Below are 23960 nucleotides of genomic sequence, written 5' to 3' on the forward strand. Positions count from 1 at the left end.
TGCGAACAAGTTTAGTTATAGCAAATTGAAGTAACTGTTTATCTGCAATGGATGAACGAATGGGAAATTAACAGTGTGTAATTGTTTGAGAGTCAAACCCCCAAAAAAGCCTATTTTAATTATGATTACTGAGGTTTCTAAAATGTTATAAGAGGCTATGCCATATGGTTAAAGCAGTGTCAAGTGTCCCTTTTGCCGTGGACAGTTTATAAAGATATATTTAAATCAATTGTTGTTGAACAAGTATTTGTAAAAGCTGTAGAATTTGAACTTCAGTGTCTTCAGTAACTATTCAAGATGGCACATTTACCTCCTCAACCCAATGGACCATTTTAGGGCATACAGTCTCCCATGCTCCTTATTTATTATCAGCCGGTGTGGATGTTAAAATGTAGCTTTAGCCTCAGACCTTTAGCATAATATAGCATCCTGTGCACATCTGGGACCATTTTGCAGCCCTCTCACATCAAAATGAATCAGCAGGAAATACCAACAAGTCAGCAGGAGACACGTTTTTAACTATGTTGAGAGAGATTTAGTGTTAGCATCGGCTTACGCTAGCTATTCTACACGAGGAGGATACATGTGTTACTGTTTTAGGTGTTCTCTGTTTGCGTGCTTTTATTTTGAAGGTCAACTTCAGTTGTCACCCGGGCCATTTCTGGACAACTTGAAGCCCCTCCAAGCGCACAAGAAGCACTTTGTCTCGGCGGAGGGGGGTGTCGACAGGAGAAAGAGGGGGAGGTGGGGGAGACTGAATTGGACTGGCCCGGTTCACTTGCACTGCAGACCCTGCAGCAAGGACGAGGACAGCGGAGGCCCTGAGGACAGGACCGGAGGGCAGAAGAAAGAGGATCAACGTGGACCGGATCGGGGTAGGGGGGGGCCCTTTTGGATTGGGATACAGAGGGACACCGGGCGGGGAGGGGGGTCCGCATGATTCCTTACAACCAAGGCTGTAATGATGGTGGAGATGCACCGAGATCAGTGCGGCGGATTCCTGCAGAGCCCGATACACTGCACCACAGCCCCGCAACCGAGTGTGAGCTGCTGCAGGGTTAGACGCTCCTGCTTCTCTCCATCAGAGCCTCACCAACGTAATCCGGTTTTCCAGACCCAAGCTTGACCCCCCCAACAACCGGGTAACAGCCTACCTTGCGAGCTCCATTCATACTCCACCCCGTCTGGGGGAATGAGACGGGGATTTGCAGCGGGACGGAGAGACCAGCTTTGAACCAGCTCTGAACCAGCTTTGAGTCTGCGTTCTACTGCACCGGTCTCGATTTGCATGCACCGGTTGTTTTGATCCGTGCAATAGACAAGAGGAGGTGGGGAAGATGTTGGTGCGATGCTACCGGGGCAAGCTGTCGGTGTGGGCCGCTATGTGCGTGCTGGTGCTCTGCTGGTTCTACGTGTTCCCCGTCTACAGACTCCCACGCGATAAAGAAATAGTGGAAGAGGTGCTGAGGCAGGGGCAAGTATGGCAGAAGAACCAGACGGGCATCGATTTATGCAGGTTCGTCTCAGGTCTCCGATATCTGTCCATTGGTTTAAAGCAGTGTTTACCAAACTATGGCCCTGTGCCCCCAGCTGTCCCTGGGCGGGCTCTAAGAAAATTGAATATACTTCCCTTTTTGTTTATGTTTTTTTTTTTTAACCTTTCATCCACTTTAGAGCACACTAAAAGTAAATAATGCAAATCTGTAATAAGTTATATTTAGCAGCAAACATAGGGTTTCTAGGGAATCATTCTTATCGCTGAGTGTCTTTGGCCTGACCTTTGTCTGTTTTGGAAGACCCTGAACATATGAGCATAATTTCAATATGATGAGACTGTATATCTAATTGTACGTTTATATCAGTCTTTCATAAAATACCCCAATCTTAAATAACAACTGTTATTCTACTAAAACATTCTTAGAGCTTTGTATCTGTTAAAGCTTTGTGTAATATCCTACAGGAACATTACAGTAATACCAACAAGAGATACAAACATATCATAAACACTCTCTATCTAGTACCACAAACACTGTGTGGGTCTTTCATTTAGACAGTGATTTTGAAAGCAAACCAGAGGAACGGGCCACGTTTAAATTCTTATTCAGTGGAGAATATGAGAATATTCTCCAGGGCAAAGCCGATTAGGATAATGAGAGACGGTGACACCTGCAGAGCAGCGGACAGGGAGGATGTGATGCTTACTTGGAGATGTGGTTTTAAAGCCTGACAGCTGTAAAGACCCCCGTTTGGTCATGAGATATTTAACATATTTCATGAGCCTGTTACTGAATCTCGCTATCCTACTCCAGACATATATAACCTAAAATATGTGATGATTTTCCTCTGATATACAGCACTGGACCGTACTCTGGTTACAGAGTCAGCGCTGTCTTGTTGAATCCAATTCGAGTTAAACTGTCCGGAGATCTCCACACACCAGATTTATTATTCCCCACATCCTCTCTACGCAGGAAGTTGCTGACAAAGTGCTGCGATCCGCGGAGGATGTTTGCAGTGACCAAGGAGAACTCGCCGATGGGCAAGGTCCTGTGGTACGATGGCGAGTTTTACCACTCGCACACTGTCAACAACGAGACTTACCCGCTCCTTGTGAAGGTATGTTAATAGAAAGAAGAAAAAAAAGAGTTTGTTTTCCCCTCAAAGGGCCACAGACGTCTTTGCCACAAGACACATTACTCTGAGACGGGCAGATGTGTTCTTGAAAAAGAACTAAGACCAGATTCAATTCAGTCTGGGCTAATGGAAATTGATTTCTCTCCCACTTAGCGCAATACAACACTGTTGTGGGGACTGTGGGTTTCAACATGGGTCCTTGTTCGTCCATAATAGAGGGGGGGGGGGGGCAGTGGCAAACCCTCTGAAGGAGAGAGGATTACTGGTATAGTGTTCTGCCGTGTGAGTCATTGTTAAGACACAGTATCAGTTCACAGCCAGAATGAAAGATACTCCATCTTACTCTTTCACTTTTTCATTAATCACCGCGATATGCATCTTTCACTTTTTTCTGTTTCTGTAGTTACATGATATGTTACAGCTGGAAAGGTGTCAACGAGGACGCATTTGAAATGTTTTTTTACATAAAATCAGAGCTCCTGCTCTGTGTTCATGGTGCTCAACAGGATACGTTTTGTCCTGTTGTTTTTCCACTTCGGTCTAATCTATGATCGAGATGTTTAAAGCATGGGTACAAACTGGAGGAGGATGTTCTTCAAGTGTCTCCCTCCCAAGTTGTTTCCTCTTTCCTTCCCATTTAGAGGCTTTACTATTGTACATTATGTATGGGCTATTTTTACATGGCGTTGTGCATGCGTGTGCATGTGGATGAGGGGTAAAAAAAAAAAAAAAGAGAACCTCTGGTGTAGGTGCTGTTGCTGTGGTTTTTGTATCCAGGGGCAATGCACCTCACTAATAATGAAGATTGGATCCCTATTACTGATGCCACAGATTTGCAGTCTAATATCCTGGCTGGTAAATGCGATGAATATGTGACCCTAATTTGCAGGCGCGAGCTGTGCATGTTCATTCATGAGGGATGGGGGAGGTGGAAAAAAAGGAGAATATAAAGTGTGTGTGTGTGTGTGTGTGTGTGTGTGTGTGTGTGTGTGTGTGTGGTGGGTTTTTAGACCCAGAATGTAATGTAACTGTTTGTTATATTGCAGGTTTTTATTGCTAATATACCGTAGGTTTATGCTCTCAATTCAGAATACATTGGTTCATTTCAATTAGAGCTAATGCAATGCATTGATTCACTGATCAGTCAGTCGAGGAGATTCATAATTTACACGTCTTTTAAGGGGTTTTGAGATGTTGCATCCACTGTGGCGATATCTGCCAGCACTCACACACTTTAAATCTAGTAAAAAACCAACAGCAATGTGTCATCCCAGAAGCAATGTACTGGTTTATTAATCTACATTATTATGGCGGTGGTAGAATCTATGATCCTCAGAGAATGAATCAGAACATGGCTAGACCTCCCTAGAGAAAATGAGGATGATTAGGTGTTTTATTGTGAGTTGGGTGAACTGACAATTTAAAATGAATCATAAAAAGTTATATTATACCCATTTTATTAACTTTCTTAAGTGATGTTAGCTAATATGTACGTTGTGGTTGAAGCTGGTGGTTATTTTGCTCCGTGTCCGACTCCAGTGCATCACCCAAAGTTATGGTGACACTCTACATTTCACAACTTTGGGCTTGTGTGAGTCTCCATCTAACGCTTGCATGGTCTAAATTTAGTAGCGTCGCTGCGCTTTCTCTCTGACCTGTATTGTGGCCAGTTGTGTGTGTGTGTGTGTGTGTGTGTGTGTGTGTGTGTGTGTGTGTGTGTGTGTGTGTGTGTGTGTGTGTGTGTGTGTGTGTGTGTGTGTGTGTGTGTGTTGCCCAGAAGGAAGGTAACTAATAGTTAGGTGGGATGGACAAAGCACAAGCTCTCGCACACATGCATTCTCTGACTTCTCAAAATTACAAGTGCTGTGATTGCAGGTTAGAACACAGACAGACAGCCACACTACACTAAGCTGCCAACAGCCACAGTATCTGGGCATCTGCCAGGGAATGTGGCAATTAGGGCTTTTGACAGTTAATTGCTAGTTGGTTCAATGGCTCAAACAGGGCATCCACACATGCAGTTCACTGGACTGTACAGTAGATTCCTATGATTTCTTCTTCTAGCATCTAAAAATGTTTGACAATTTCCCTGAAAAATCTGTGAATTTTGACATGATAACATGAATACATTTTGACTTCTGGCTTGTTCCGTCAGACCAAAACAAGAATTGTGAGAGGTATTGTTTTAATCAATTTCTGACATTTTATGGACAAATGCATTAATGGTTGGAATAATCAATACATGATAGCTATCAATCAGCCATACATTACAATGAACAACCAAAACTAAAATATGTCAATAACTTTCCAGAAATTGCTGGACCATGTGCTACTGTAATAAGTGTCCCCCTCTCAAATGTTATGCCCAACTTGCTGGTTCCCCTCCCCTGCTAGATGTGCTGTTAGCAGGGTATTGTCCTCTGACTCAACCCCCTGTCACGGTCTGAAAGAGCCCCTGAGGCAAGAAAAGATGTGTGTGTTTTGTGTGTGTGTATTCTTAAATGTGTGCACTCCAGGGGTAATAATGAGCACAATTGTTTCCGCCATCTCGCTTAATCCATGCCTCTCACTTAAATGCAGCCAAGGCAAAGAGAAAGGACATTTTTGGCCCTTGCTTCATGAAGCGTGTTATTTCAGTGTTCTCTGTAGCAGCTTTAATAAGATCCTATACAAGGATTTACTCTAAATGATGATAGGGCAGTGATTCCCATCCCAGGGGTTACTTGTACCCTAGTCTGACTCACCGGATGTAGACCGTGGGTACAAGTCTGCCATTAAGTATGAATCCACATATTGGCTATAGTCAGCTAATAGAGAAGTCTAAACAGTTAGCTAAACATGATGAATAAACATTTCAACTAGCTAAAACGTATGGATAAACAGTTCAAATAAGTAGCTAGTATGTATTGAAAAGGGCTGAATGGATAAACAAACTAAACGTAAATGTATAAATGGTTGAAACACCCATTGCTGCCACTTATGGTAGTTAATTTGTATTAAAAGAATTTTAAAATTTCCCTCTTTTAAATTTGTAATTGTCAAATAATGTCCAGTTCAAAATAATTTAAACCACTTTGGGGACCAGGCACAAACACTGTACATAGACAAAAGAAAAGACTTTTTCCAGAACACAGATTTGGTTATAATGGAAGGGTAGCAGAAGAGATAACAATTTTTAGAAAGTGTGTTTGTTTGTATCCATAGTTGACATTTGTTTTCTATGAAAAATAATGTGGGAACGTTAATCTCAAAGTACACATTTATTGAGTTGTTTTTGGCCCTTTTCCACGTCCATTTTTTTGTTTACAGGGATGAGAAAAGAGTTTTTTTACTTGGCAGTATATCCTTTTTCTTTAAAGATTTGTTGATGTTTCCTCTGTATTTTTCATTAAATAATTTCACCATACAATATAGACTTTACTCTTGGACCAAAGCCAGGAACGTAATCTGATTCATAAACTGTATGACCTCGACTTGGTTTTGTCCACTTCCTATCTCCATGCTGGTTTGTCCATCAGCACATGAGGCTGTGAAGGGAAGTTAGCAGGAGGCCAAGGTCCTGTGCACCGGGTGACTCGTGCACCTGCATCAATTTTAGGGTGCCGGTTGAGAGAAAATAATACTAATACATTTTATTTGTATTTGGTACGCAAAGGCACTTTACATGGTAAAAATAGGAAACAATAAGAGCAGTTACAACATGAACAAAAGAGATGACGTAACAAAATCCACCTGGAATATTTGCTTTTGTGCATGTGTGTCGGTGGCTTTGCGTGCTCATGTTCCAGGTGCTTTTGTGTGTGCGCTAACAAGAGCTGCATGTCTCCCTCTGACCAGGACAACCCTCTGCAGCTGCCGCTGAAGAAATGTGCAGTGGTGGGCAACGGGGGCATTCTCCGGCACAGCAGATGTGGACGGGACATTGACCAGGCCGATTTCATCCTTCGGTGAGAAACAAGGGACTCTGCGGGGCTGTGAGTGCCCGCGTGTGAATTGTATATGACTGCTTCACTGCTCCCTCAAATGTGAATCGGCCAGGCCCAAGAGAGTAGCCAAACGCCATCGGTGATAATGAGAGCTGGTGTCGCTTGTAGCCAAGAGGGAAAGGCAGAGACAGAAAAATGGGCCACAGCGAGGGAGGAGAGAAAAGAGGTTAGGTGTGAGTAAGCAAAATAGGAACAGACTTAAGAGGAGGGAGGAAGAGGAGATGAGGCATAAAGCAGAATAAAACCAGATGGTGGGGCAAAATAACAGGAGAGCACACTCCATGCTAGATTTAAAAAAAATGTGAGGTGATGGGCAATGTGGTGCAATCAAATAAGGAGAATAATTTGCATAATTTGAATATGACATAAAGGGGCTTTTCTGTTTCACACACGTAATCAAAGAGATGCATTTGTAAGGGTTTTGAATGAAGAAGAAACCACCTCTGAATGAGCTCTAATCCTCCCTGAGAACCTGACAACTACTCCACAGCGAGGGGCGACCAAAATTTCTGACACGGCAGAAATCCATCGAAACACCTCGAGCCAGATCGTTGATTGTTCTGGCAATAGTGAAGCATCCTCAAACTGCACGTCACATGACAGCCTTATCTGGCATACGGTTACTTTGCATAACCAACAGTCTGTTCTGAGACTGGTCAAACTGACGCTGCTTGTTAAATTTATCTGTGATGCAAAACCCAAAAATGTTATCCAAAAAAGTACACAGGTGCTTGTGAATCAAATAATTTCATTATGGGAACTTACTCTCAGTTAGGAGGGAAGCACTCGAATGCAATGTTGCACCAGGAAGCTTGAAACTTGTTGCAATCCAGAATATCTGCAGATCAAAGCCTTTTCTGGGTTCTTTTTATCTTTATATGTTTGTGCACACATTGAGCACATTGAATGATCTCACTGTTTAGCAACTATGTAAAGGCTTAAACAGGCTCGCAGTTTGGCAGTGGTGATGTTGTTGCAAAGAACTCTGACAAAGACACTGCAACTAAACGACTTAAAATATGTGATTAAATGTGAATTTAACTTAAGAAAAGACCCCATCTGCCTTCAGCAGCATATTGCACTCTCCACCTCCAGACCCTCTGCACCAATACTCAACTGTCAGCACATCAGAGGAGCAAAATTAGTCGATTAAAACTGCCTGGATGTCCAGAAGAAAAACACATATTTTCAATAATTGCAATGACTTGTGAGTACCAACCCATCTGGTAACACACAATTCTATTTTTCATTTGACTTTTTACCAGCCAGTCCACGTCACCGTACGTTCTGCCTGGTAGAGATACGAAAATGTCTTGTCATCATTTATACAGATTTCTGCCTTGTGACGTAGCAATTTTAGGCCACACCAACTCATTAATCAACAGTAGTGGTTCAGGCGACCAGATCTGAACTGACTGGAGATGGCCAGAGTCAGACAAATGAAACTCGAAAGAGAGAGTAACCTGTCAGCATCTGGGAGTGACCCAACAGATAGCAGAACGGTTACTGAGATCGGTGAACCTAAACTTTAAGCTGAAGCTTATCAAAAGTTTGGAAGCAAAGCAAGGCTGATTAACCCTGAGGAAGGAAACTTTACAGTAAGGTCACAATGGCATCAGCATACACAGAAACAAAGAATCCTTTCTAGGGGTCCTTTATTTTCTCTAAATTAGTATTATTGCGGAAGCTGAAGTGCTGTTTGTTGGTTAGAGAGAGAGAAAGTAAGTGATAGTTGTTGAAATGTGTTTATTCGATAAATATAAGTATCCATCACTGGGTTTTATTACAAAGGGACATTATCACTCCAGTTATTGAAGATTAAAAACATGGCAACCGCTTCTTAGCAATGTTATTCCACTTTTAACGTCTCCTCTGCCGTCGTCTAATCATTAGTAATCAGATAATCAGAAGGTAATGGCTTAAATACCTTGTTTAATTGTTTATACTGTAAGTGCTTGAACCACTAACCATTTTCAGTACAGAGTGTGTGTGCGAAATGTTCAATAAACCATGTGTGTTTTGTTCATTTAGGTGCAACCTCCCACCACTGTCAAAGGAATACGTGGAGGATGTGGGAACCAGAACTCACCTGGTCACAGCCAACCCCAGCATCATAGAGAAAAGGTGATCAATCAATCAATAAAATATGCGTCACTTATAAAGAGATATTGATCACTTTCAGAAGAGAGGACATGTAAGCACGGCATAGGTGTGAGCGTCCTAACGGCTCACGTTGTGACATTAGTATGGTGATGTCAGATGTACAGTGAGTCATCAATTTTTTAAAAACAACAATTCAAACTTCATATGGCACTTAAGAAGCCGAGTTTACAAATAGCTTTTCAAGAAGGAATGAATGGAAATTAAAATATGCATTATCCAAGACAAGCATATTTCAACAACAAGACAATTCAAAGTGCCTTACATGAGACATGAAATACATAAAAGAAACACAAGGCATTATAAAAATACACACACAAATAGCATTAAAAGAGTGAAAGAAAATAATAATTCCCTCTCCGACTGTTCACTCTAAACTGTAAAACATCTGTTTCCGCAAATCATGTCATTTTTAACTTAGTCTTTAGTTAGTGGGTAAGTGCCTGAATCCCCCATTGTGTTTCTGTAGTGGTAGAACACAGGAAACTCATTTCCTCTTTAGACGGGAAGAAAGGGAGCAGACAGCTCTACAGATGAGTCAACCAGTCCTCGGGTCACGAGTGACCACATTCACAATAACTCCCGCTCTCCCTCTTTATCACTCTGTCTCTCAGATTTCAGAACCTCCTGTGGTCGAGAAAAGTTTTTGTGGACAGTATGAAGGTCTATGGCTCCAGCTACATCTACATGCCAGCGTTCTCCATGAAGACGGGCACCGACCCGTCACTGCGGGCATATTATGCCCTGGCGGACACCTCCTCCAACCTCACCATGCTCTTTGCCAACCCTGAATTCCTGCGCACGGTGGGAAAATTCTGGAAGGCCCGCGGCGTGCACGCCAGACGCCTCTCCACAGGGCTCTTCCTGGTCAGCCTGGCCCTGGGGCTGTGCGAGGAGGTGACGGCCTACGGCTTCTGGCCGTTTTCCGTCGGCCTGGACGAGCAGCCGGTCAGCCACCATTACTACGACAACATCCTGCCCTACAAGTGGTTCCATGCCATGCCTGAGGAGTTTGTCCAGCTTTGGCACCTGCACAAAAGCGGCACGTTGCACATGAGAGTGGGACACTGCCCTTCTCCGAAAGGAGGGAGTTAGAGCTTCCTGATGAGTGAAGCGAGAGCGGCCAGTTGAAGTTAAGTGGGCTGCAGGAAGCAGATGAAAACATTTCAGTTGTGAAGTTGTCGTTATGACAAAAAGATGGGTGTGGATACTTGCCTTGAGGAACCTCGGTACTGCATCTGTGTCCATACACACTCCTGCTGTCCCGCCAGCTAAGCCCTAATTAACATGAGAATGTCCTCCACCCAGACCAGCTGCATCAGGGACAGGATACACACTTACAGCCAAACACACACACAGTACCAAAACTTTGCCATGTCTCTTTCCCTCATCTCTGAAAGTGTGTGTGTGTGTGTGTGTGTGTGTGTGTGCGTGTGTGTGTGTGTGTGTGTGTGTGCGTGTGCGTGTGCGTGTGTGTGTGTTTGTTTGCGGTAGGCCTCAGCTGGAACTGAAAATGTGTGGGGTTGGGTGGGCGGGGGATGTTTTTTTGTATGCTGATGACTGTATCTGAGTGACATATGGGGCAGCTGGACCAAACCCCCCTCTGGGTCTTGTCAAACAGACAGAAGGAGTGTAGGACCAGGGGGAATAATAAAAGGCACTGAAAGACTGGCGAAAAGGAACAAGGGGGAGATAATGGTATCCTGGTACCTAGTCGCTTGAATAGGACCGAAATTTAATGGAGGAAAAGAAAAAAGACTGTCAGGGGGGGAGAGGAATGAAAGCGGGTCTGGTATGTGTATGAAAGGATTTTTTTCTCTCTGCTTTTCTTCAACCAAGCGTTTGATTGGCATTCTGTGGTTCCAAATAGAGCTTTAGTTCAAAGCAGGAGCCATTAGAAATGGAGTCTTAAGTCCTATGTACACCAGAATGTTTATCCAAGTTGCATTTAAACCCTTCACTGAAAAGGGAAAATGACACCCTGGTGTCCACATTGTTTTGGTTTGCCAAATGTGATTTTCAGGATTAATGTGAATTTTTTCTCAGTCAATCAGTGGCCACGAAGAAAAGCCACAACACTTTTTCAACATATGTAATCACAAATGACATTTTCTTTTGCGAACAAACCTCACACATATGTACCTCATTTCAAAGTGGACATCATCACCGACTGACTATTTGGTACGATTCACTCCCAAGAAGGCTCCCAAGTCATCTCTTTGTATCTGTACTAAAATTGCCAAGTGCCGAGCCAAGGGAACAGTGGTCTCTTTGATACCCACTCCAGCACTGTCCTTGTGCTCTAAAATGGCACGACACTGATATAAAGAGAGGAAGTGGCAGGAAAAAAAAGACTGGATGTCACAAAGTGGAATTTTACTGGTTGACTTTTTTTTGTGCACACAAGAAAAAACAACTCGCTCATGTAGAAGCCAACACGACAGACACGGAAGTTGTTCCGTTTTCTATACTTGCCGGCCTTGCAGATAGAAAACTTGATTTTAAAATTGTTTCTTTTTTGTAACATGTTATTTAAGAGTGATAAATGTGACCGTGCCATATTGTCGATAAGGATCACTCTGCATGGAAAGTGCATGGAGTGTACCACAATCCTTGAAAAATACTCCTTGGACTTAAGGTACAGAACATGTGGATAGTTTAGTGCTTTATGCTGTTATTTTACTCATTGTCTGTTAAACTGAATAAGGTCCAGTGCCTTTTGAGACGTATTAAGGCAAAAAAGGAGGATTCAAACGAGGGATATTTCTAACGCTGACCATGCTCTTGACTCTGCGGATCAATCGATATGTGATAGTGACCCCTGACATTGTGTGAAATTATCTTAAAGAGAGCTATACTGCTGGACCAAGTTAATGAAGAGAAACTAAATCAAATCATTTCAAGTCCAAATGCCCATGTGGCTCTCCGAGACTCGAGCCTGATGAACACTTTGACCCTTTCGTTTTACTTATTGTGTCGTTTCTTATTTGCACCTTTTTATTATTTCCTCTCTTTCCCAGTATTGTGAATGAGTGATATGTGACAGTGTGAATTTTGAGTAAGCATGGTTTTTTAAACGTGTATGTGCTTTTAGTACACAGTTTTTTAAATCTATTTCCATTACGTTCTGATTCAAGTCCTCATTCCATCCTATCAGAGTGATAAAAGAAGCTGATGTTTCTTATCAAAAGGGAGATTAATCTGTCATGTAAATATTGGTCTGCCAATTCGTTTTAGATCACAAAGCGTTCTTTAAAAGTATACTTTTTCCAAAATGTACTTCTGGTCCAAATAAACTGCAGTTGTTGCCAACAGAAAACATCTGAAGCTTTGATGCTGTGCTCTACAACCTGCACAGCTTACATAGTATCTGTGCAACTTGTAAGTTAATATTTAAATCTCTGAAGTGACCATCATTTATTTGGAACAGTTTCTCTTATTGATCGAGCGTGGGAGAACATGCAAGACCAATATCACCAGCCAGAGAAGCATGTCATCAATGATGTTTTTCTTTTTTACGTTCCAATCCCAGGTTTCATATCGACTGGTTGAACACGGCAACATGTGCTCTGCAGTTACATAATCATGCTTGTGTTTTATCATATATTGTCAATATCAAATTTCAGAAAATGAATACAGATTTTGCCACATTATGAGAAATGCACTTATTCGCTTTCTTGGTAAGAGTTGGATGGGAAGATTGATACGCTCTGTCTGAATGGCAAATATGCAGCATCTGCCAGTTAGCTTAGCTTAGCATAAAGACTAGAAACGGGGAAACAGCTAGCCTACCAACACCTTCAAAAGCTCACTAGTTATCATTTGTGAGTTTAGCTTGGAATTTACATTAAAAGCGAGATTATCGCAGAAATTTACTGAACTAAAAAAATTTGTATATAACTAAATATTTTTCATGTAGGCTCGAGGGGAAGAAATCAGCAGATTCACTGATTTTATTTGGGGCAGGAATTCTGGCTTCAGTGAAACCACCGAGCTCATAGCCACACTGCGAGCCTTGATCAATCCTTAATGAAGTAATCATTAATCATTTGTAAGTAAGATAATTAATAAGTTCAGAACATATAAAGAGAAAGCTAGCTGTTTCCTTGCTGTTCCTTCATATTTAGCATAGCAGACATGAAAATAATAACGTTCTTGTTCTTCTTCAAAGCTGCAAGCATTAACATGAGGTCATCGGAAGAAAAAGAAGCTGAACATGACTGAAGGAAATAGAGGATGGCTCGTACACAATGGCAGCACTGTCTATTTTCTTGAGCACATTTATGTGACTGCAGCAGGGTGACCAATTTGGTGTCATGAGTCTGGTCATGGAAAGGCCACATGTTTGATCCCCGTAGGGGCCACGTTATCGGCCACAGTGTCCTTAAGCAAGGCATACGTGATTTATGAAACCTGCCACTGTGTTCCCGCCAATGATTAGTTCTGTATCTTTATTTCCCCTCATGATAATGTCTTCTACTGTTTGGTGGGAAAACAGCAAGTTCATGCTGATGTCTTAGTGCAGGTTTAACACAGCAAATGGTCTCACATGTAGAGATATGATCGTCTGTTTTTTCTGTCACGTCTTCATGTGTGAGGACATGCTGTGTCACAAATGACAACCTTAATATGAAGTGGGTCAAATAGTAAATGCAAATACATTTTGGTGTTTGTTTGAATCTGATGAAACTACTGAATGTTCAGAGTTAAAGCTGCTATATGAGGGATTTTAATGTGATTAATATGACAGTGGCGTGCATTCCTGTGTTTTTTAATTCTACCACTGGGGGCGCCAAAGTCGTTCATTCAAATTCTTCACATAGCTTTAAAAAAAAGAAAAGATTTTAGGTTAGGTATAGGAGAAATTAGATGATTTTCTAATCGATAATTGACACTTTTTTTTTTTTTTTAATGCAGTAAATTAGGTTAAAACAAATACAAATAATAAGTGGTAAAGGCTGTTTGACTCATTTTTTATTAATACCGGACCAGAGGGCTCAACTTTTCTACATATTTAAATATTTGATGTTATGCCAAGCTTGGTTATTTTAAACAGTTGTAAATGTGCTTTATTTACCTTGACTGCCTGAATTTGTTACATTAAAAAAAAAACGTCTTTGTTTGCGCAACCCTGACTGTCACTTCCCCTGCTCATTCACGTCATCTGATGTGAACAACCCTGCCTGAGCATGTTAAAATAAATCAGAACTACACTTCAAAATCGACTAAACCAACTGTATGTGTCACCTGGATTAAAACTGTGAAGGATAAATAAGAAAAAAACGAATGAAATCATCCATATCCGTATCAAAGGCAAACACTGGTATCCAATAAAAGAAGGAAAATGACAAAAAATTCATCTCAGCTGTGTAGTTTCCTTTCACGTGATGTTGGAGAGCCACATGGTCACGGCTCTGCTCATTTTTAGGCAATAATTCTTGTTTTATAGCCCAATATGAATGTGAAACAGAAGACAACTGTATTTTTTTCATGACGTGCATATCTTTTTCTAGGCTGTAATTTCCCTTTCCCTTTGCGGGAGTGCACAGAAATTTTGCAGCCCACATTGTTTGTTTAGTGGTTATGAATATTTCTGCTCCTCGGGAATTGTGTCAGTGAAACCCTCTGCTGGCCACAGCCCTGTCTGTTTTCTGAGCCACACATTTTTGAAAGATTTGTCAGCAGAAGCTACACAGCTGTTTCCCAGGACACTGTCCCACTGCACCGTTCAGCTGTTTTTGAACACAGCTGTGTTTTATGATGAAGGCCCTCCTTTGTCTATCTGAAGTGGTGAGATGGATCATATATATCATATATATCATAAGGATGAAAGACATTCAATTAACGAGTGTGTTTGTAGGCTGCTACGTGCAATAAATCCTGCATTACATGTAAATGGGCAGTTCCACCTTTAGAGAATATGTTTTCTTTTTACCAGGATTAGACAGGTGCATATGCAGTTTGACAGTGTAGTGAAAGGTGCAGATTAACTTGTGCAACATGATTGGGTGTGTATAGGGACTAGTTTAACTAAAACTGAATGCCATATAATTACCATGTTTAGGGAGGCTTGCAGCATGGCATTACGGATTGCAGTGTTGGTCGGTCTGTCAGTCCACACAGTAGATCCACCACTTTGGTTCAGTCTGAAATATACCCGCAAACTTATTGAATGGATTGGGTCAAACAAACACCGGACGTTTAACCCAAAGTGTTGTTGAATTATTTTGAAGTTAAATTTATGATGTGTTTTCGGCACTTTATTTAGTTTATGTACGATGTTTTCCCAAAACCTAACTATGTGGTGCGTCATAGTTTGATGCCAAACTGAGACGATTAACATGGTAATCATAAGCTCTAAAATACCAGCAGTCATTGTCAGATATTTGACATTTTCAAATAAAACCTTAAGAATTGTCAAAATAGGAGCTTCATGCTCTTACAACTATGTATAATTGTCTGTTTGGAAATATGAGTGTGGCAGTCTGAAAACAGACATGCCTCACTTTTTCTCCACTTGCCAAGTCTATGTCTTATGTCTATTTATGGCACTACGGCAACCTACCCATAGAAAGAAGCAAATGACACCTTGAGTGGGATTAAGAAACTCTCCGTCTCTATTGCATGCACATCGCCTCTGCTCTATTAAAGCATATGATAGCAACTCTGGACATAGATGAGTGTTATTGTCTTTTTTTTAGCTCAAGAATCTACTAATTCACATTACATGAACCTGAATATAAGCTTTTGTGTGCAGTGTGACATTTACATTTAACATGCGATAGGATATGTTGGTTTTGTTAAGTTACACTGAAATCTAAGATAGACATTAATTGTGAATCTCATATTGACTTCAATTATTTTTGTTTCTTGGTTAATCCTGGGCCCCGTTCCTCGTACCTGGCTAACTGAGTTAGCCGGATAATTTTCAGGATAAGATAAGTCAGGCTTTTCGGTTCCACGAAGCAAGTTTGGCAAAATCACCATAGCAACACATCCATAAAATTGAACCTGCTCCAGTGCAGGCTAACTTAAGTTAGCTGGATAAGCTTGCCACTCCCCCAGAAAAAATGTCAGCTCCCTTCCCCAGAGATCCTATTGATGAAGGAGCGATATTAGTTAGATTAGCATTTTATAGGGAGAGAGTTCTTCGAGATCGCCAAGATCCGTTATCACATCATGATGACTTCCTATACGAGCGCTATCGATTCTGCCAAAAAGGAATCATTTATTTACAAGACCTTCTCGAGCCATACATTGTAAACACTACACGCCGCAGCCGAGCATCGACTGTCTCACAGACTGTATGCATAGCCTTGCACTTTTTTGCGAGTGGTACATTTTTGTACAGCGTCGGCGATGCGGAGAACATCAGGAAAGCCGCTGCATGCCGTGCTGTTCGTAAAGTTTATTTGCCGCTTAAGAAACTTATGGATGTGTTCATTACATTACCATGGCACATATTGTATTGACTCACCATTCTGAATAAAGTTTTTGTGCTTAGTTTTTACTTGCTCCCATGTCCTCTTGATGGCTGGGTTGAAAGCACTCATAATTATATGACAGTTTTATTAGTATACCATAGCATATCATTATTGTAGAAAATGATTAAGGTGGACTCATGATAAGAATAGAGAGAATCACACACAATTTATTTTCACTGCTTGATTGAATTTCTGATTATGAATAATACATACATACATACGGATCCGCCCATACACAGATTCACACACACATATTCAAACTCCTACTTCTATATGGTAATCTACACATACATGTATATACACATAGTACATGATACATAAGCACATACAGAACATATATCCTCATAAGTATCTATTAATTCGTATCAATTAGGCTTGTTTTTATCTACTTATTCTGAAAGAGTTGAAATCATTATTACTCATTCAATGATGCATTCCATTAAGCCTACTGCCAGCAGGCACATTTAAAGAAATATAATCTGATTGATTGGGGTGATGAGGCACTTAAAATTAGCCTATACATTTTCCCAACACTTGCGCATTTAACTTGTCTGCGGTATTTCGCCATGCTTCTTGTCTAGCCCTCGCAGCGGTGGCGGTGTTAGATTTTGCCATGATTATGGTCTTGAATTCCTCATATGCGTTCATGATCATCTCCTGCTCATCAGCGGAGAAGAAAGAGGCTCTTTCTTTGAGTTTATTTGCCATTCTACTGTTAGAAAATCATGGTTTCGGTGATCGACGCTTCCCCCTTCTGAAGTAGGACGGGCACGCGCAATTATCCTGATAACTGACGGCTGGTTCAAATTAACGAGATTGTTTGAGCGTGGATCAGCCTTTGAGAAACCAACATAGCCTGACTTCAATCATCGGGTTAATTTAAACTGGCAAATAGGACATTTGATCGACTTAGTTGAACCACATACGAGGAACGGGACCCTGGTCACAGATTTGGTAAATAACAAAGATGGAGCTCCAGTGTGCTCGTGTTCTGCTCTGTCGTGAGTGGTGACTTGGAAATAAACCAACTGTAAACACTATTTTTGATGGCCAGATCACCTCCTTTAAGTCTATAATGAAAGACTCAGCAACTGTCTGGCTTTGCCTTGTTTTTATTTGCTTACCGCAGCATCACTGGTGCTCTTACTGGGCGATTCTCCTTCTCTTTAGATCCATCTTGCGTTGAAATAAATTGCAGGATTCATTCAGGCTTTTATAAGCAAGACAACTGAGGCATCTACGTATACATTCAACAAGAATTCAGGCTTTTGACCTGCCAGTGATGCCAGCAGCAGATTTTCAACGACTTTTATTTTTTCACGTCTAATTACTAACACTGTTAAACACTGCCAGTGCATTAAATCCTTATCATTCTTTTGTGACATCCTATAATATGCTTTATTATTTAGGTGATTTTATCATGAAAAGAAAACCTTAAAGTACTTTTAAGAACATACACCTGCACCCACTTTGTTTCTCCATTAAATCACCCTCATACCAAGTCACGGTGACCTACAACCTTCTTTGCAGAGAAACTATGCAGTCTCAGTCTGACCTATAACAACACCTGAATGTTGTGTTTTTATATCCTGTATACTTTTGTATCTAGTGTCTTTTCTAATTTATCTTTCAAATACAGCCATGCCAGTGACTCTGTGTGGCTGTACTCTGAGCTTAATGCTAACACTAGCATGGTAACATGCTCACAGTGACGATGCAAACATGCTGATGTCTAGCAGGTATAATAATTACCATGTTTATCATCATAGTTTGGTACGTTAGAAAACAAACGTGTTAATTAGCACAAAGGACAGCTGTGGCTAAATGTCATTAGTTTTGCAGGTATTTGGTACCAAATTGGTTAAATATTGACCTGATGATGGCGCTAGAGGAAACAATTACAATTCATCCTGAGGGGAACATAAATGCCAGTACTAAATTTCATGGCAATCCATCCAATGGTTGGTGAGATATTTGACTCGTATTTGACCATCTGACTTTGCCGTCGCTAGCATAGTCAAAAATCATAAACATTTATTTAAAGTTAAAGCACTAATCAAGCACTATTTGATACTCTCCATCATCACCAAATCAGAACATTATGTAGCCTAATATGGATTGGGCCTGTTGATGTGCTGCGGCGCTATTAAGCATCAGCAGCTCTGCAGTCTGAAGGACTCTCTCTGAAATTGATCAATAGTGTAATGCCACTTTATGGTGGCCACTAGCATACAGTTGGATACTATTGTGTTTCCGGCACCCACATACTCCATTTCTGCAGCCAAAGAGATTTGACCTTTTAAACAATGGTGTGGATTTCCCTTAAATTCCTCTTCCTTCTGATCAAATCCAGACTCCAAACAGTGAGAGAAAATCTCCCCATCCAGCAGTTCTCCTCTTGTTCCTTCTGTAGTGGTATGACGGTGTCTCTAAAATACTTTAAGCCCGAGGGTCCCCCAATTGGGGGACCTTGTACATAAAAACGTAGAGAGTTTTGTGTTAAAAGTAACTGTCACAGAACCCACGAAGAACGAATATAATGATGTTATAGTTCTAGAGAAACCTCAGCGACCTGGGAACAACATGAACTAGGTCACTTCTACATGAGACAAACACATCTCCCATCAGCCAAGCAAACAAATAACAAAATATCATAAATCATAACTCAATATGACTGGAAAAGACCGGAGGAAACAGCTGCTACTGTCCGTTAGCAACGTGCTAGCTACAAATATGCAGCATGAAAAAGCATGTCCGTTTGACACAGATTACGGACATATGCTCCATTTCTCTCCCCGGTAAACCATCGCAGAGATATTCAGCTTCGAATACAAAAAAGTCACACAGCTTTATCGAATATTGTACTCACTTTTGGTCGAATCGCAGCGAAAACATTAAATATTTCCGTACTTCCACGTCTCTGTGTGTCCAGCTGCATGTGCTCCGTGTGAATCCGTTCGATTCGTGTCTCTCCGACACTCCTCGGCTTCTTGGGAGGGATGGAAGCTCAGCAAATTAGATTTCAGATCTGACATCAGATGGGACGTTTTTGAGTCTGATTGGCTAATAGTGCTGTCAATCATCTAACTTTCAATTCCATGCAATTCTATTGGCTTCTACGGTTCGAAGGAGGGCTTTAGTTAAAAAAATATTTTTTATGCAAATATTGAAATATTTGCTTGAATTTTGTTCACTTTATCCTCTCTAGCTTATGACTGCTTCACTGTATCTATGTATAAATGTGTATAGAGACCCTTAATATATAGTTCTAAGATGTGGGACAAATTTAAATCTTGGATTTCCATAATTTCTAAAAAAAAAAATATCCTGAAATTGCTGTTTTTTTTCCAGCGAGAGTTAGAATTTTCAATGTTGTGCTGTGTGCCATCTTAATATTCTCTTAACCAGTAACATATATACTGATATGTACATGAATCAACACATCTCAAAAGGGTTAGGGTTATTTAAAAAAAAAAGTATTAAAATAGCCCTTACAGTTGCAACGCTACACTCATTTTCGTATGGGTTATCTTTTTTCGAGCTGAGGCCTAAAAATAGGCCTAGGGTTTAAAAGGTTTAACCAACAGACGTTTTCAGTATGTGGTTGTGGTACATGTGACCTGTTTTGTAACGTACATTAATAGGTGCATGAACAGGAAAAGGTCTGTCTTCATCCATGGTGTCTATGCCATTAAGCATAGTGTCTCAGCTGCCAGATGTTTGTATTTAATGGTATTAATCGATTAATTCCAAGTAGTCTTCCAAGTTCATATATATAGATGAACTACTATATACGTCCATTCTATATTTATACTGTATTCATCTACAATTATGCACATGATTTTCCTCCCCCTCTTGAATACAAGCGATATTAACAGAAGATAAGAGAAACAAATGAAAGCAGTGTTTCTGTGCAGTCTCAATGTCCTCAGTGTGTGTAAAAGTATCCCTAACCAATCTAAACCAATCTCACAAGCTTTGTCAAGATCTGCAATGGGGCATCAAATGCTTTTTGTGTCTTCAAAAATGTAGATTTCTAAAACAGGACAACAACAACTGAGTTCTTCATTCTGACCCTTGATGTAAATTTATATGATAGATCTATGAGACCGCCGGCAAACAAGCATCCGCACATGTTTTATGAGGTGCATGTCGGAAATGCATTTGACAGTAGCATAGCGGTGTGATAAATGCTGCTGCAAAGGGACGTAATGGCAATTCAACTATCACTCAACACATTTATTTTGAATGTAAAAAAGATGATGTCACAGTGCATTTATATGAACACATTTATAGAATGCACATGTTGCTGTTGTTAGAAAATGCACCTAATAGTGTACAGTCTGTACTAGCCAAGGAACATTGGAAAGAATCAAATAAATGGTTTCCTTTTAATAACTTTTCTTTCTTTCCATTTTTCATGCTTCCTCAACTATATTTAATTTTCTCTGTTGATATGGGGCAGTACTCTCGCCCCTTTTCATATGCGCACACATGTACCCTCACTGTCAGACACATGGCCTTGCCTGGGCTCTCTGGCATCCTGTAAATGCACTGCAGGCATGGAGAGGGGAAACAAACCCAAGGAGAGGCCGTTGGTAAATGCAAACGCAAAAATGTTTCCCCACCGGTGCCCAATGTCAGCTCTCATTACATTCAGCAGCAGAACCCACTGGGCCAATTAGGGTATGGGGCTGCACTCTTAAAAACTGTGGGATTGGCCGTCTCTGGTAACTCCCTCCCTAGTGTTGAAATTATGGAGGAATAATAAGGGAGACTTGTGGGAGGTCAGCAGTGCACAGGAATGTTTCAATTAGTGAATGGAGGGAGTTGTTAAATGCTTGTAGAGCTACTCTGTTAGGTGCACCATCTTCACAGCGCTCATATTTTTAAGCGGGCTGAGTGGGAGAAGCAGTCGAGGCTTGTTAGAGACATCCAAGGAAGGGAAAGTAGGAGTGAGAGGCCTTTTAAAGAGCTTTCTGTTTTTCATTCAAATGTTATAAGGCCTGTCTGTTGTGAGAATAAAATCACAAAATATGTTTTGTTTTACAAATACTGAAAAGAAATACAAATAGATTAGTTCATGCTTGGATCACACAGTTGAGAGGCAAACAATGAGAGACTCATTTCAGTATCCTTGTCTTTCCCCAGTGTCATGTCTCATGTCTTGTATGTCGCCATATGACAAATGAGAGCTAAAAAAAAAAGTAACAAAAAAAAAGGTTAATAGAGAGAAAGAAAAAAGGCATCATCTGTTATCTCTGTCTCCTAGCTCTCTCCCTGGTTGCTTGCCATTTCCCCCTCTATCCAATACATAATGTATAACATAGCCGACAGGGGGGAAAGCAGGAAGCCCCGGGATGATTTCCAAAGAATGGAGGGTAATTTGGAGATGGCCCATGTGGTCTATTTGAATTGACTGGAAGGAGATAAGATTTAGAAGGCAAGGCAAGGCAATTTTATTTGTATGGCACATTTCAACAACAAGGCAATTCAAAGTGCTTCACATAAAAACATTAAAAGCATCAAAACATAATGCAAAAGAAAAGGAGATTTAAAAACATTAAAAATAGTCGTTAAAACACTTAGAAGCTAAAAACAGAATAATAGTTGCAGTGCAGTTTAAGAAATAAAATACAGTAGTAGTAAAATGTAGAAATTGATTAATATCCTTAAATCTGGTTCAATCAAAGGCAACAGCAAACATCTTCTGTCTTGATTTAAAGGAGCTGATTTAAAGGAGCTGAGGGTCTCAGCAGACCTGCAGCTTTCTGGGACTTTGTTCCAGATATGTGGAGCAGAAGAACTGAACGCTGCTTCTCCATGTTTAGTTCTGACTCTGGGAACAGAAAGTAGACCGGCCCCAGACGACCTAAGGGGTCGGCATGGTCCATAAGGTAGCAGCAGATCAGAGATGTATTTGGGCCCTAAACCATTCAGTGCTTTATAATCCAACAGCAGGATTTTGAAGTCAATTCGTTGTTGGACAGGAAGCCAGTGCAAAGACCTCAGAACTGGAGTGATGTGATCCACTTTCTTGGTGTTAGTGAGGACTCGAGCTGCAGCGTTCTGAATCAGCTGCAGCTTTCTGACTGACTTTTTACAGAGACCTGTAAACACACCGTTACAGTAGTCCAGTCTACTGAAGATAAATGGACAAGTTGAGACATAAGTCCTCTAATCCTTGATATATTCTTCAGGTGATAGTAGGCTGATTTTGTAATTGTCTTGATATGGCTGTTCAGGTTGAGGTCTGAATCCATAACTACACCTAGATTTCTGGCTTGGTTTGTGGTTTTTAACATCAGTGATTGAAGCTGAGCGCTGACTTTAAATCGTTCGTCCTTGGTACCAAAAACAATTACTTCTGTTTTATCTTTGTTTAATTGAAGAACATTCTGGCACATCCAGTTGTTGATTTGTTCAATGCATTTACCCAGCCCCAGTATGGGATTATAGACCCCTGGTGATATAGTTATGTAGATTTGTGTGTCGTCTGCATAATTATGATAACACACTTTGTTGTTTTCCATAATCTGAGCTAGTGGAAGCATGTAGATGTTGAACAGAAGAGGCCCCAGTATTGAACCTTGGGGAACACCACATGTCATTTTAATCAGCTCTGATGTGTAATTAGCTACAGACACAAAATATTCTCTGTCTTTCAAGTAGGATTCATACTAGTTAAGTGCTGTGCCAGAGAGTCCCACCCAGATTTTTAGTCTTTCTAGTAGTATGTCATGGTCGACCATGTCGAATGCAGCAGTGAGATCTAGTAATACTAAGACTGAAATTCTGCCATTGTTTGTGTTTAAGTGGATGTCGTTGAAAACCTTAACAAGAGCAGTTTCAGGACTGTGGTGCTGTCGAAAGCCTGACTGGAAGACATCAAAACGGTTATTTACGGCCAAGAAGTTGTTCAGTTGTTGAAAAACTGCTTTTTCATTTATTTTACTTAAAAATGGGATGTTTGATATTGGCCTATAATTTTTCATTGTTGTGGAGTCTAAATGAGCCTTCTTTAGGAGTGGTTTAATTGAGGTTTAATTGTGGTTTTAGAAGGCTTCAGGAGCTGATTTAGCAGATTGTGATTCTGGGGTAATATTTCAAACCAAGCGGGGGCTAAAAAGGAAACTTTGCACAAATACAAATTAACCAGTTAAAGATGCTATAATCTGCTATAATCCGTATTCTCATGTGAACGATGTATCAAATGTCTTTGTTGTGCATGTGAAAAATAGTGACAAACCCACAGATAATTATCACTTCTTCTTTCTTTCTATTCTTTTTTGACACTTTTTGTTACTTGTCTTGTTTTGTTTGTTCTGTTTGTCTCTGCCCTATGTAAAGCGTCTTTGGGTACTTAGAAAAGCGCTATATAAAATGAAAGTATTATTATTATTATTATTACTCTATTGGGCTCAGTCCATTTTGACGACGGAGCTCCAAATGTCTGGACAGTTTGTGCTTTTATCGCAACCTCAGCAAGTAAGAGACATCTGTATCTGAGTAAACTACCTGGCTTGGTGCCAGCTGTGGGCAAAACCTGGACAGATTCTCATCTGGGAATGAGAATTGCTAATTCGACTGTGGAACTGTATGACCTTCAGCAGACAGAAAAAAAAAATCAATGCGGTTAAAAGCATTGGTAATTGGATGGAAGATGACGAAATGCAGCTGCTGGCATACAGATCTT

At 40.7% G+C, this 23960-nt stretch overlaps 1 protein-coding gene across 1 annotated transcript; it reads left to right on the plus strand.

Moving 5' to 3' along the window:
• The first annotated feature begins 722 nt into the window (after positions 1–722).
• st8sia1 (ST8 alpha-N-acetyl-neuraminide alpha-2,8-sialyltransferase 1) lies at positions 723–13900 on the plus strand. Its single transcript, XM_068721311.1, has 5 exons — positions 723–1516; positions 2472–2616; positions 6472–6581; positions 8652–8744; positions 9395–13900. Exons 1-5 carry the CDS (start codon positions 1338–1340, stop codon positions 9873–9875), a joined length of 1008 nt encoding a protein of 335 aa, XP_068577412.1. The 5' UTR covers positions 723–1337; the 3' UTR covers positions 9876–13900.
• The last annotated feature ends 10060 nt before the right edge of the window (positions 13901–23960 follow it).

Source organism: Cebidichthys violaceus, unplaced genomic scaffold, assembly GCF_023349555.1.
Source record: "Cebidichthys violaceus isolate CVI_PGR_0920_01 unplaced genomic scaffold, fCebVio1.0.p SCAF_27, whole genome shotgun sequence".
NCBI lineage: Eukaryota > Metazoa > Chordata > Actinopteri > Perciformes > Stichaeidae > Cebidichthys > Cebidichthys violaceus.